The sequence below is a fragment of the Sinocyclocheilus anshuiensis genome, unplaced genomic scaffold (assembly GCF_001515605.1).
Source record: "Sinocyclocheilus anshuiensis isolate Anshui unplaced genomic scaffold, SAMN03320099.WGS_v1.1 scaffold235, whole genome shotgun sequence".
In the NCBI taxonomy this organism is placed as follows: domain Eukaryota; kingdom Metazoa; phylum Chordata; class Actinopteri; order Cypriniformes; family Cyprinidae; genus Sinocyclocheilus; species Sinocyclocheilus anshuiensis.
The window spans coordinates 611,634-624,593 of NW_015552562.1; the positions used below are offsets into that span (position 1 = coordinate 611,634).

General features: G+C 37.7%; 1 protein-coding gene across 2 annotated transcripts in view; it reads left to right on the top strand.

The window, feature by feature from the left end:
* The window catches only part of LOC107664766 (mothers against decapentaplegic homolog 5-like), a 16,663-nt gene extending 7,449 nt beyond the window's left edge, over positions 1 to 9,214 (top strand). For both annotated transcript variants that reach the window (XM_016455417.1, XM_016455418.1), the window contains exons 2-7: positions 972 to 1,734; positions 3,090 to 3,347; positions 5,447 to 5,557; positions 6,569 to 6,790; positions 8,435 to 8,691; positions 8,780 to 9,214. In XM_016455417.1, the coding sequence (XP_016310903.1) occupies positions 1,332 to 1,734; positions 3,090 to 3,347; positions 5,447 to 5,557; positions 6,569 to 6,790; positions 8,435 to 8,691; positions 8,780 to 8,923 (1,395 nt within the window). In that variant the 5' untranslated portion in view covers positions 972 to 1,331 and the 3' untranslated portion in view covers positions 8,924 to 9,214. The remainder of the gene's footprint in view (positions 1 to 971; positions 1,735 to 3,089; positions 3,348 to 5,446; positions 5,558 to 6,568; positions 6,791 to 8,434; positions 8,692 to 8,779) is intronic.
* The last annotated feature ends 3,746 nt before the right edge of the window (positions 9,215 to 12,960 follow it).

Here is a 12,960-nt window from a genome sequence, read left to right on the forward strand (position 1 = left end):
GCGCAGGAAGACCTCAATGCTTATTTTTGTTGATAACAGAGTTATAAATGAGTCTCATTATGAATACGTCGTACGTATCGCATTGTCACATGCCTTGTAAAAATTCATAAAAATGTGTCGGAGCAACGGACGACTGTATCAGCGCAGATTTTCATCGCGCTTTGGACTTTGAACCCTGGTTAACAAGCAGATCTGATGCGAGTTCGTGCAGCGCTGTCAGAATACATGCAATGCGCGCAGGTATTAGAAAACATAACGTTCTGCAGTTTATTTACTAATTGTTTAAGGCCATTTTGCGATTTCAATCATCATACAGTAACCAGCAACAATCACCCCTTCCTCTTCTCATTGAAGACATGCGATGCAGTACTAAACAGCCCTAATCTTGTCAGATGATAATGTGACCCTGGCCCACAAAACCAGTCATAAGTAGCACGGCTATATTTGTAGCAACAGCCAACAATACATCGTATGGGTCAAAATTATCATTTTTTTTCTTTTATGCAAAAATCATTAGAATATTATGTAAAGATCATGTTCAATGAAGATATTTTGTAAAATTTACTACCGTAAATATCAAAACCTAATTTTTGATTAGTAGTATGCATTGCTAAGAACTTCATTTGGACAACTTTAAAGGCGATTTTCTCAATATTTACTTTTTTTTTTTTTGCACCAGATTTTCAAATAGTTGTATCTCGGCCAAATATTGTCCTATCCTAACACACCATACATCGATGCTTATTTATTCAGCTTTCAGATGATGTATAAATCTCAATTTCAAAAAATGATGACGGTGGTCCAGGGTCACATATAAGGAGGTCATGAACGTCACATGCAAAAAAAAAAATTTTTTACAAAAAGTATATAGTATAGGAGATAGACAGTCCATGTGATCTTTGTCATCATTATGAATCGTATACATGCATTTTATTTCCAAACTAATGTCAGTTTCTCTTTTTTTGTTGCAGGTGCCCCTTTTCGAAGTGTCAGCCTCTGACCGCAGCCAGTATCTGGCATGGATTAGTCTTTAATATCTAATAGTCGTCTCATCGGTTTTTTTTTCAACCTTAATTTCTCAATTGCCCTTTACACTAATTCTCGGAGTGGTTGTGACCCAGTTCCACCCCCTTCCCGCTTCACTGCAGGCCTTCCTGAGCCCTGAGCACCAGCAGCTGCGTCCTGCCTCGACTTCCTGTCCTTGGTCGTGCAAGGCTAAGCTCGTCCACTCCCCTACCCCCCGACATACACAAACACACACATAATCATCTTCCTGGCACACTGCGGGCCGAGAGCGCTTCAGATCCCACTTCCTGGTGCAGCCCAGCACTATGACCTCCATGTCCAGTCTGTTCTCCTTCACCAGCCCGGCGGTGAAGCGGTTGCTGGGCTGGAAGCAGGGTGACGAGGAGGAAAAATGGGCGGAAAAGGCTGTTGATGCCCTGGTGAAGAAGCTGAAGAAGAAAAAGGGCGCCATGGAGGACTTGGAGAAGGCCCTCAGCAGCCCCGGACAGCCCAGCAAATGTGTGACCATCCCCCGGTCGCTGGATGGGCGGCTGCAGGTGTCCCACAGGAAAGGCCTGCCTCACGTCATCTACTGCCGCGTGTGGCGCTGGCCTGACCTGCAGTCCCATCACGAGCTCAAACCCCTCGAGGTGTGCGAGTATCCGTTCGGTTCCAAACAGAAAGAAGTGTGTATCAACCCATATCACTACAAACGAGTTGAAAGTCCTGGTAAGTCAAGACTGATGTGTTTATATTACTTCTCATGACAGATGTTTTACAACACAAATGTTTTTCATATTAAGAATTTTCTTGGCACATTTATGGAAAAGTGATAATAGTACACTACAGGGTAATTATAGTTAGCTAAAACCATAAAAGCATTTTTGTTACTTGAAATTTGAATAAACGTGACCAGGAATAAAATAAAAATATTAAAAATAAAAAATAAAATATTAAAAAAATAACTTACATTTATTTTATTTCAGCTAGTTGCCAAAGCAACATTTCTCATTTTATTTACTTTCATTTTCATTTGATCGTTTATTTACTTGATGTACTAAAATGACTGAAATAATTAAAACTAAAACTGAAATAAAAAATAATAATAATATAGACATATTTAAAAAAAATATATATATAATAATAATAAATAAATAAAAAATGTCCAAAGAAGCACCATAAACAAATTACTAAAACTAAAATAAAAAATGTAAAATACAAAAATAAAATCTAAATATTGAAAAAAAAAAACTGTAACAGTATTTCAGTAATACTACTGTTTGAAATTTGGGGTTGGTAATTTTTTTTTAATCTTATGTTCACTAAAGCCGCATTTATTTGATCAAAAATACAGTAAAAACAGCAATATTGTGAAATGTTATTACTATTTAAAATATGTTTTATCATATATTTTAAAATATAATTTATTCTTGACTATAACAGTATTCATTTCTTTCAACAAATAAAAAAAATCTCCAAATCCCCAAACTTTTGAATGTGTAGTGTTTTTTCAACCAGTATATCACCAGTCTTAGTTTAATATTTTTTGTTGAACCATGTTAAAACTCATTTGATCAATCACACATCATTAAATACTTACCAGCTGATTTCATCTCTCTGCCAAGGCAGTGTTCTTCCGATAAGCTGTCGTTGATGGCCAGCAAACAAAAAACAGACAAAATAACAGTGGATTGGTCAACATATATGTCCCCTGCGAGGATATGTGGCCTATTATTTCCTCTGCATATCCAGCAGTATAGACCGTGTTGACTATCTGATATCCTTTGCCCCCAGAGGCCTTCTGATCTCCGTAACCTCTGTTGCCCTCTGCTTAGATTGAGATGTGCACTGTATTGAGCTTTTCAAGGGCAGATATCACATGTCACTCAGGAGAGAAAACACATTTCTGTTGAAGCCAGAAAACTGATCTGTTGTGCCTTAGCTATTACCTTGGAGCCAGAGTCGGCCAATCAGCACACAGATGTCAAGGATGCAGGACTCTCTTTTTTTTTTTCTTTTTTTTCTTTCTGCCATAAATATTTAAATCTTTGAATGATATTTAAAATACTGTTATCTTTTCTCAGTGCTTCCTCCGGTGTTGGTGCCACGACACAGCGAGTTCAACCCTCAGCACAGTCTGCTGGTGCAGTTCCGCAACCTGAGTCACAATGAGCCTCACATGCCTCTCAACGCCACCTTCCCAGAGTCCTTCCAGCAGCACAGCGGAGGAAGCTCCTTCCCCATCTCTCCAAACTCGCCCTACCCTCCGTCTCCCGCCAGCAGCGGCACCTACCCCAACTCTCCAGCAAGCTCTGGGCCATCCAGCCCCTTCCAGCTGCGAGGTACACACAACACCTCTCGTTAGAGCTGCACGATTGATCATTAAAAGATTGCGACCTCAAACACCCATGCCATCCCATTTTTAAATGATAACGATTCGCCCACGTCTATTAAACCTTTGAAGAAATCATACCGGAAAATTCAAATCTGCGTTCGCGCTGCCGCTGACACAGAGAGAGCATGTTTAGGTAAGAAACCGCTTCACAAACAATCTTTTCAACTACACAGTATTATTTTTGTCTTACAGTCAATCATATTATCACAGAAATACTGGGATGAAAGTTTATAGTTCAGATATAAACATTGATGTCTATGATAGCGATCAAAATAGAGCAAATGCCCTTTTGAAAGTAACTGGCGCTTCAAATAACGTTTGTGTCGATTACATTGGCAAAAAGTGACTTAAAAATGTATTTGTCATTGAATCATTCATTCGAGAGGTTCATTCAAAAACGCTGATTCATCCAGTAATGAAACAAGTGAAGTATTTATGAGTCAGTCATTGAATCATTCATTCAAACCACTTAATAATATTTTTCATATTTTTAATATCAAACATTGGTGTATTAAATATTATATTGTAAATGCATATATTTTAAATGGTTTAATAATTAATTCAAATTAATTAAATACTTAAATAGATTGAAGCAATAACATTTTGTTATACATTATTTAGTTTAATTCAGAATCGTGGGAGAATCGTGATCTCTATTTGAGACAAAACAAATTGTGATTCTCAATTTATCCAGAATCGTGCAGCTCTACCACTCATGATATTGATGGATCTTTTGGGATGTTTTTGCCAGTGGCAAACTGATGTGTTGATTTTCTTTGCTGCTGCGATTGCAAACGGATGTGTGACGCTGAATGATAAACCTGTGATATGACGGTGAGTTGTGCAGTGTCGATTGCTGTCAGTAAACAATGGAAATGCCAGCTAAGCAGCCCACAAAAGCCCGGTGACTTCAGTCCTGCTGCTGGGTGCCCATCACTTGGCACCGGCCCACGCTCCCTCTATTCTGTATCGAGTGATTTGCTGATGCCTGCATCCGTAGACTGGGTGCACTCGGGCAGAAGGACAGCAAATGTTTTATAGCGCTGTGGGTTAGAACTAAAGCTGGTTTTATTCATAGAAATTACTTGATTCATCACAGCTTCAGATCTGCCTCGGTGATTAAAGTGATGGAAGCACTTGAAGCTTTGACATTTACATTGTGAATGAATAACTGTTTTACAATATGAGCTGCTTTTTTGTCTCGGCTAATCACTAGTGCAGTCACAACAGCATCAACAATTCAATATTTAAACACTACCATGAAAAAGTTTGGCATCAAAAGAAATGTATATTTTATTCAGCAAGGATGTCTTAAATTAATCAAAAATGACAGTAAAGATGTTTATAATGTTACAAAAGATTTCTATTTCCTTTTTTAGTCATCAAAAATCATTTTAAGTTGTAATAATATTATACAATATTACTGTTACAAAATATGACTTTTTGATCAAATAACTGCAGCCTTGGTAATCATAAGAGACTTTTTCATCACATGAAATCACAACAAAACATGAAATCTTACCAACCCCAAACTTTCAGCGATGATAATGATTCATTCAGATGGATCCGTTTTTATGCAGTTAAATTCCAAAGGAAATACAGCATAATTTAGTTTCTTATATGTTCAATAAACAATAAAATATGATTTTTTTTTTTGTTAGCCATAAACCGTTTCTGGAAGAGATTGCATTCAAATATATTTTGCTGTTCTGTTTGCTTTTTAGTGGTAAAACAGATACTTCTAAACAATATATGTGTCCAAATACATATTGAAACTAGCCCAGATGATACTGTCAACAACAAAAAAAAGCCCGCTTTAAATAGCTGTTGTTTCCACATCATGAATATCTGTATTATTGTACAGAGGTGGGTGTTTGATGTAAAGGATTTGCGAAATCTGACACTAAAAGGTTTCCATAAGATGCGAAGCGGCTTCCTGTAAAGAATCATCAGAATTCAGGCTCCAGGGGATTGCAGTGGAAGCCCATTTGTTTGCAGCAGGCCTCATCGTCTGACCGCTATCGCTCTGTGGTGTCTCTTTACCAGCTGATACCCCTCCTCCTGCCTACATGCCTCCAGATGAACAGATGGGACAGGACGGGTCTCAGTCCATGGAGACTGGCAGCAGCATGGTTCCTCAGAACATGCCCAGAGGGGGTAAGAATCTATTGACGTCCCATTCAGAAGTAATCCAGGTGTGATGTCAAAGAACATATAAAAAATAAAAAAAAAACTCCCTCAAATCTGAGTATTGTCATGTAGCTTGTTCATTACAGAAGTATGCGTGTATGTCTGTCTATGGCATGTTTCATAGCGGAAATATTGGCCTATATTACCAATGGCCTTGCAGAAACTATAAATACAGCCATAAAAGTAAAAATATTTTGGCCATTCTTGCAAAGAGCCACCCAGTTATACAGGAAATGAAATATAAGAGGTTAAAATTCACAACAGTCCAAAATCCAATTGCGATTTTTATTTTTAAATGCAGTAATTAACACACAGTTAAAAATTGATGTCTATTTAATGATATACTTATTTCCACTCCAATTTGTTTTTGAAGTTTAAACATTCAAATGGTGGCTGTCATAACTTGTTTTCATCATGGATTTATTCAAACATGCATTAAGACAAAAATCTATCGTAATATTCTGCATATCTGTAGCAAAATTCTCCTCTCTAGAGTTAAATAGCATTGCATTATATTGTTTGCAAATGGTTATTACTGTAGTAAAATGACCAAAAACAGTTCACTCTTTGCACAAATCAAATTAAATGACTAGTTCTTCGTCAGACGCTTTCATTGTAGCAACCTGGTACTTTGGAAACACAAGTTTGTTGTGCGGCAGACCAAAATAAAATATGTGCATGGCACTTGTGTAAAGCCAGACAGTCCGATTAGAGGTCACAACACTGAGAATGCTCTTGCCATTTTTTTTGTTTTAAAGCAAAGTCAAACTAACACGCTCTGTAGTTAAAAACATTGTCATCATGACTGAGCCTGAATTTCTAACACCGTTTGCCTGTTGTAATCTTTAAATCCTTTTGGCTCGGTATCCCCCTCTAATCTCTCCAGAATGTTTATCTAGCTGATGTGGTGAAGTATCTGAGCAAGTTGAAACAATAGATGGCTTCAGCTCAAGGTCTTGTTTTATTTTCCTCTTTCAGATGTGCAGCCAGTGGAGTACGAGGAGCCCAGTCACTGGTGCTCTATCGTGTACTATGAGCTGAATAATCGTGTAGGAGAGGCTTACCACGCTTCCTCCACCAGCGTGCTGGTTGATGGATTCACTGACCCATCCAACAACAAGAACCGCTTCTGCCTGGGCCTGCTCTCCAACGTCAATCGCAACTCCACTATTGAAAACACTCGTCGCCATATTGGCAAAGGTATGCATGCGGTTATTAATCTGCTTTGTCACTCAGTCCTGGAAACCCAGTGGGACATGACTTTAACCTTCTGCAAAGCAGTGATGTTATCATTAACTAAAGTTATTAAAAACATTTTTTGTTAATTTAAATATAGCTAAATATTAGGTGAAAAACTAAACGAACATTAGAAATGTTGCCTTGTCAAGTAACTGAAGTTGAAGTTCTAGAATTACTAATTGAACTTATTTAAACTTAAAAAATATATTCAAACATTTAAAATATAAAAAATGAAGTAATAAAATGACCAAAGCACATAAAATTACAAAAAAGTAAAAAATGTAAGTGAAAACTAAAAATAATAGGAATAAAAATTATAATAGTGAATAAATAATACTAAAATAACACAGTGGCAAAGGTTTGTCAGCACTAGGACCAATAATGACAACCTTTACCCTGTTTAAGGCCCATTCACACCAAAAAAAGATAACTATACTGATAACTATGTGGCATGCACACCAACTGACAATAATTGTCTAATGGTTTATTATGAGCATGTGCTGTTATTTATTTTTTTGTGTTTTTGCCAATTTAAATGATTGTGATCTTTAAATTCGGGTGGATTCTGATTGTTTTTAGCGTTCATCTGGATAAAAATTGTTTTGAAAGTGATTTGAATTATATTGTTCCTCTGGTTATAGCTTGTGATGTAGACTTCCCTATTCTCATAAAATTAGATTGACTATAATATTTTATAATAAACATTATAGTTTTTGTCCTTGGTGTGCATGGGCCTTTAAAAGCAAGACACTTTTTTCCATCAGTTTTTAGATGATTCATGTTGGCATGATCTGGTTTAGTAACAAAGACAATTGTGTTAATATTACAATGATTAACAATTAATCATCTCCACACCTAAAAAGTTAAATGTTCTCAAAGTGAACATGTTTGATTACAATGGTGAATCATTATTGGACTGTGTTATGATTCACTATTGAAATAAATGATGCGATTTCAATTTTTCCTTTCTCTTTGGAGTGTTACAAGCTCTTGGTGCATAAAGAAGATCTGTAAAGTTGCAAAGACTAAAGTCTCAAATCCAAAGAGATATTCTTTATAAAAGTTAAGAGTCAACCACGCCTACCTAAAATGGCTCGTTCTATCACGCCCCCACATCTACGTCTTCGTCTACGTCACGATGTGGGAAGATTTTTTCATAATGCCGCCCAAATGTTCACGCAAAGAAAGAAGGCGTAACTTTTATTCTCGCTGTAGTATTGTTGTTGCCGCCATGTCGTGAAGGCCGTGCTGTGGATCGCCGGATCGGCTTTAACTGTGGACGAAGCGGAGTCCAGCCCGGGGTCGTCACATGTGGTTGCCGCAAGCCCGCCGGACGCTCCTTCGTCGAATCCGCCGGCCGCTGCTCACTCCGCATACTCTAGGCCACGGCTCACTCTAGGCCTCCGGCCTCCGCTCACTCAGGCCGCGCGGTGTGTGACACTTTTTCGTTGTGAAAGCGAAACTACTTTGTTTGGGCAACATCATATGACCCCTTTAATCCTGCGCAGAATGTGCAGATTTTTATAAAGCCAAATGTTAATTTAAACAAACTAAATATAATAGAATATTTCAGAAGTACATTTACGACAATCTCTTCTCCCTCAGGTGTCCACCTGTATTATGTTGGAGGAGAAGTGTATGCAGAGTGTCTGAGTGACACCAGCATTTTCGTCCAGAGTCGAAACTGCAACTACCATCATGGCTTCCACCCGACAACTGTCTGCAAAATCCCCAGCGGCTGCAGCCTTAAGATCTTCAACAACCAAGAATTCGCTCAGCTGCTCGCTCAGTCTGTCAACCACGGATTCGAGGCCGTCTACGAGCTCACCAAGATGTGCACCATCCGCATGAGCTTTGTAAAGGTACGAGTATCACCACTGATGAGCAGTTTTCAGATGGTTATTCACCAACTTCTTACATGAACTTGTATTTTTGTTTTTGTTTTTTTAGGGCTGGGGCGCAGAGTATCACAGACAAGATGTGACGAGCACCCCTTGCTGGATAGAAGTGCATCTTCACGGTCCCCTCCAATGGCTGGATAAAGTCCTAACACAAATGGGTTCTCCTCTGAACCCCATCTCTTCTGTCTCATAATGAAGATACTGGGCTGGGAGAGTCTTTTTTTTTTTTTGGTTTTTCTTTTCTTTTTTTTTCTTCACTTTTGAAAGAAAAGGAGATATTAAGGGCTGAACTGTTTACACTACCTGCAGAAGGGTGACCGGATCCTGCGGCAGTCAGAACGAGAAGAATGAACTGGGGCTACAAGCACATCTAGCTGAGGAAAATTCTAGGCAGTGACACAAAATGGACTAACTACTGCTTTAGCAATTACCTTCTTGTTTGTTTGTTTTTTGCATACAATTGTTTTAAAATGATGCTTGTATGACTGATTTTCTCTAACTGTAGGTAATGTAGTAGATGAAACTGACGTGCTTTCATGTATCTCTACTTCACTTTACACCAGTTGAAAATGGCAATTTCCTAGTTCTATGAGAATCTTTTTAATTGCAATGTTGTCTAATCCCTGTTATTCGCAAGGCATATTTTCATTTATATGTTTACTGTTAGACTCGAAGCTCATTACAAATATTTCCTTTTTATAGCATCTTTTGCCTTAAGGCAAATCAAAGTTACTGCTTCTAAATAAAGTTCTTTTATCTGAAAAATTTGTGCTCATTTGATGTTTTATGATGACAAATGAAAGCTGTTGCTCTACATGTGAGCCATATGGACTGAGACTTTTAACGTTTAAATCCACAGCTGTTGGCTAGCACATTATGTCCTTGCATGTGTCTGTTTTCTCCAACATAGAAAACACAAAAGTGCATAGTGTAGTAGATTTCATTAGTGTTGCATGATTGTACTTGTTTTATACAAACAGATTCTGAAAGTGGAATCAGTGCTCATGGAGACTAAACTGGACATTGATGTCTGTTATTTGGTTCCCTCTACTGGACAAGACACGGAGTATTTTTAGTACAAGTTCCTGTGAAAATCTGTAACCCAATAGTTTCGTACTTTCCTAGACAGAATTACCCTTCTTGAACCTCGTCTCGTATTCCTGTCATTCTTGTATGTTTCTGTTCACATCAAAACGATATGCTTTCTAGGATATAAAACAGAGGAGATGAGATGTTTAGACATCAACAGTGAATTTAGACCACATTAAAGCCATTCTGTTTAGAATAGAATAGATTTTGCTTGTCAGATTTGTGACCCTGCTGTATCTCTCTGTCTGTTCGCATGAGAACGATCAGACCAAAATGTTTTCTGAGTACAGAAGTGAGAAGTGCAGACATCAGTGTGAATTTGTGGAGTGTTAAGAGTGTTACCAGACCAGTTTATCCATAATAATAACTAACCATTAAAAACGCAATAACGTCCGGATGGACTGGGTCGTTTTATTAATGTATTTACTTTTCAATCAGAAAAGTAAAACAAAATGAAAAAAAAAAATCAGTTATATAAACAGCAAGACTGCTCTTGATCAGTGTTGGGGGTAACGCATTACAAGTAACGCGAGTTACGTAATCAGATTACTTTTTCAAGTAACTAGTAAAGTAACGCATTAGTAAGTGTTGAAAGAGATAAAGAAATTTAGGCAAAATAACCATTTTAACCAAATTAATGCGGCCTACAAGGGATAAAGGCAGAGAGGCCCATCTACACATGTCCAGCTTTGATTTATCCACAAGTGGTTGAAAATTGCTTGCAAATAAAGTATTGTAAGAGTTTGTAAAAAAGACCCCCAGGTATTTGAAACCGTCAGACGCAATCTTGAAGGGTAACGATGATCTAGGAAGTTTTTTAGCTTGAGAATGAACAAAAAAAAGTTCACTTTTTTGCAAATTTATCTTGTAGCCAGATATTCGGCTAAATTTGTCTAAAATATCCAAGATTGGGGGCAGAGAGGTAGCGGGGTTTGAAATAAATAATAAAAGGTCATCGGCATATAGAGAAAGTTTGTGAGCTAATCCATGACGTTTAATTCCCTCAAAGCCATTGTGACTACGAAGCCAGATGAAGAGGCATAAGAAACATCTAACTTGGACAGTTCGCTAGTTATTGTAGACAATTTAAGTCTTTCGGCTTTCTTCAGAACTTTTTTATTTTAAAAACAAACAAGCAAGCCCTGTCCAGATTTTAAAAGTAACGCAAAAGTAACGTAACGCATTACTTTCCATAAAAAGTAACTAAGTACCGTAATTAGTTACTTTTTAATGGAGTAACGCAATATTGTAATGCATTACTTTTAAAAGTAACTTTCCCCAACACTGCTCTTGATAATGTGCGCTCTCGCACTAATATCTGACGAACAACAGCGACCTCTAGTTAAAGATGTCTTGTTTCAGGTTTCATTGTATGACCACTTTCTATCACTATCTATCTAATCATCTCTATTTTGTGTTGATCTGCTTCTCCCATTTGCTCTTTTACATGGACTATCACCCTGTAGACTAATACAGTCAGGTACAACAATAATTTTTCAAATATTTATTACAAATACTGATCAATTTAACCTTCACTTCTATGGTATGAGATGATGACTGGATGTTTTTTTAACTGATTTCCTGTCACTAGCTGAATTGCAGTGGTCAAGCTATTTAAAATATAGTCTAGTGAATTAAGTTACAAATTCGATCATTATACACAAAGTTAAGCCTAAACCAGTTGTAGTACTGACAGAATTGCGTAAACATGGCTGAAGACACAAAAAGCAGCGGAAGAGACAAACCGATTATATTGAGTGAGTCATTTACGCTGGAACCGCTCTGTTTGATTCAAACTCAAACTTGATTCACTAGCAAAAAAACAGATAAAAAGAGTCTTTCATTTTCGAATTTCGACATCGCTTGTAATGATTTTAAAAAGCATGATGGGTGAAACGGAGCTTTTCAAAACTCCGAAGCAGTTAAACCATTGCGTCCCAAAATGATTCACTGTTTCGAAGCGCTCCAATCGGATCGCGTATCTAGAATCATTTGATTCAGATCGGGACTTCGGAGCGTATCGTGAATGATTCATATCGGGACTTCGGAGTGAGTCATTTGATTTAGATCAAAACTTCAGAGCGGGTCTGCGAATCATTTCGTGATACGTGCTCTGAGTACCAATCAGAAATGATGGTTCAACTTGGGAGCACGTTCCGCGAATTGTTTAGATTGGGACTTCGGAATGCATATCACAAATTATTTGATTTAGATCGGAACTTCGGAGCGGGTTCACGAATCTTTTGGTTCAGATCGGGACCGGACGGAGTGCAGATCGCGAAGATTCGATCGGGTCTTCGAGTGCAGAGTGCGAATATATTTGATTTAGATCGGAACTTTGGAGCGGGTTCACAAATATTTTGATTCAGATTAGAACTCGGAGCATGCATCGCAAATCATTTGATTTAGATTGGAACAGATTGGGTTTGCAAATCTTTGGCTGTGTCCGAAATCGCCCCCTATACCCTTAAATAGGGCACTATTTGAGGGAACAGCCATTTTTAGTGGTGTCCGAAACCATAGTGGACGTTCTCGAGTGCACTCATTCAATCCCACAATGCACTGCAAAAACGAGTCTACAACTGGTGCGCGCTCAACAGCTAGAGAATGCCATAATGCACCATAAAGCGCTCATCCATGGCGTACAGCATAATGTACAACATGGGTATAAATTCATATTTTGATTCAGAGCGGAACTTCAGAGCGGATTCGCGAATCTTTTGATTCAGGTCGGAACTTCGGAGCGGGTTCGCGAATCTTTTGATTCAGATCGGAACTTCAGAGCGGGTTCGCGAATCTTTTGATTCAGATCGGAACTTCGGAGCACATATCGTGTATCATTTGATTCAGATCAGCACTTCGGAGTGCTTTTTTAAAATGTATATAAAAACAAAAGGATGAATATAAAGATACCGTTTTCATTACTTTTGGATTAATGGAACATTGGATAGTTTATAGGTCAACTCTGAATAAAGAAAAGAAAGGTTTAGAGCCAGTAAACTTTTATGAATGTGAAATTTAGCTAACAGGAAACATAAATTAATTATGTAAAATTTTCCCATATTCTATTTGGAATAGTCAAACAGTACAAAGAAAACATCTTTAAACATCTATCTATCTAATTGTGATATTGATATTTTT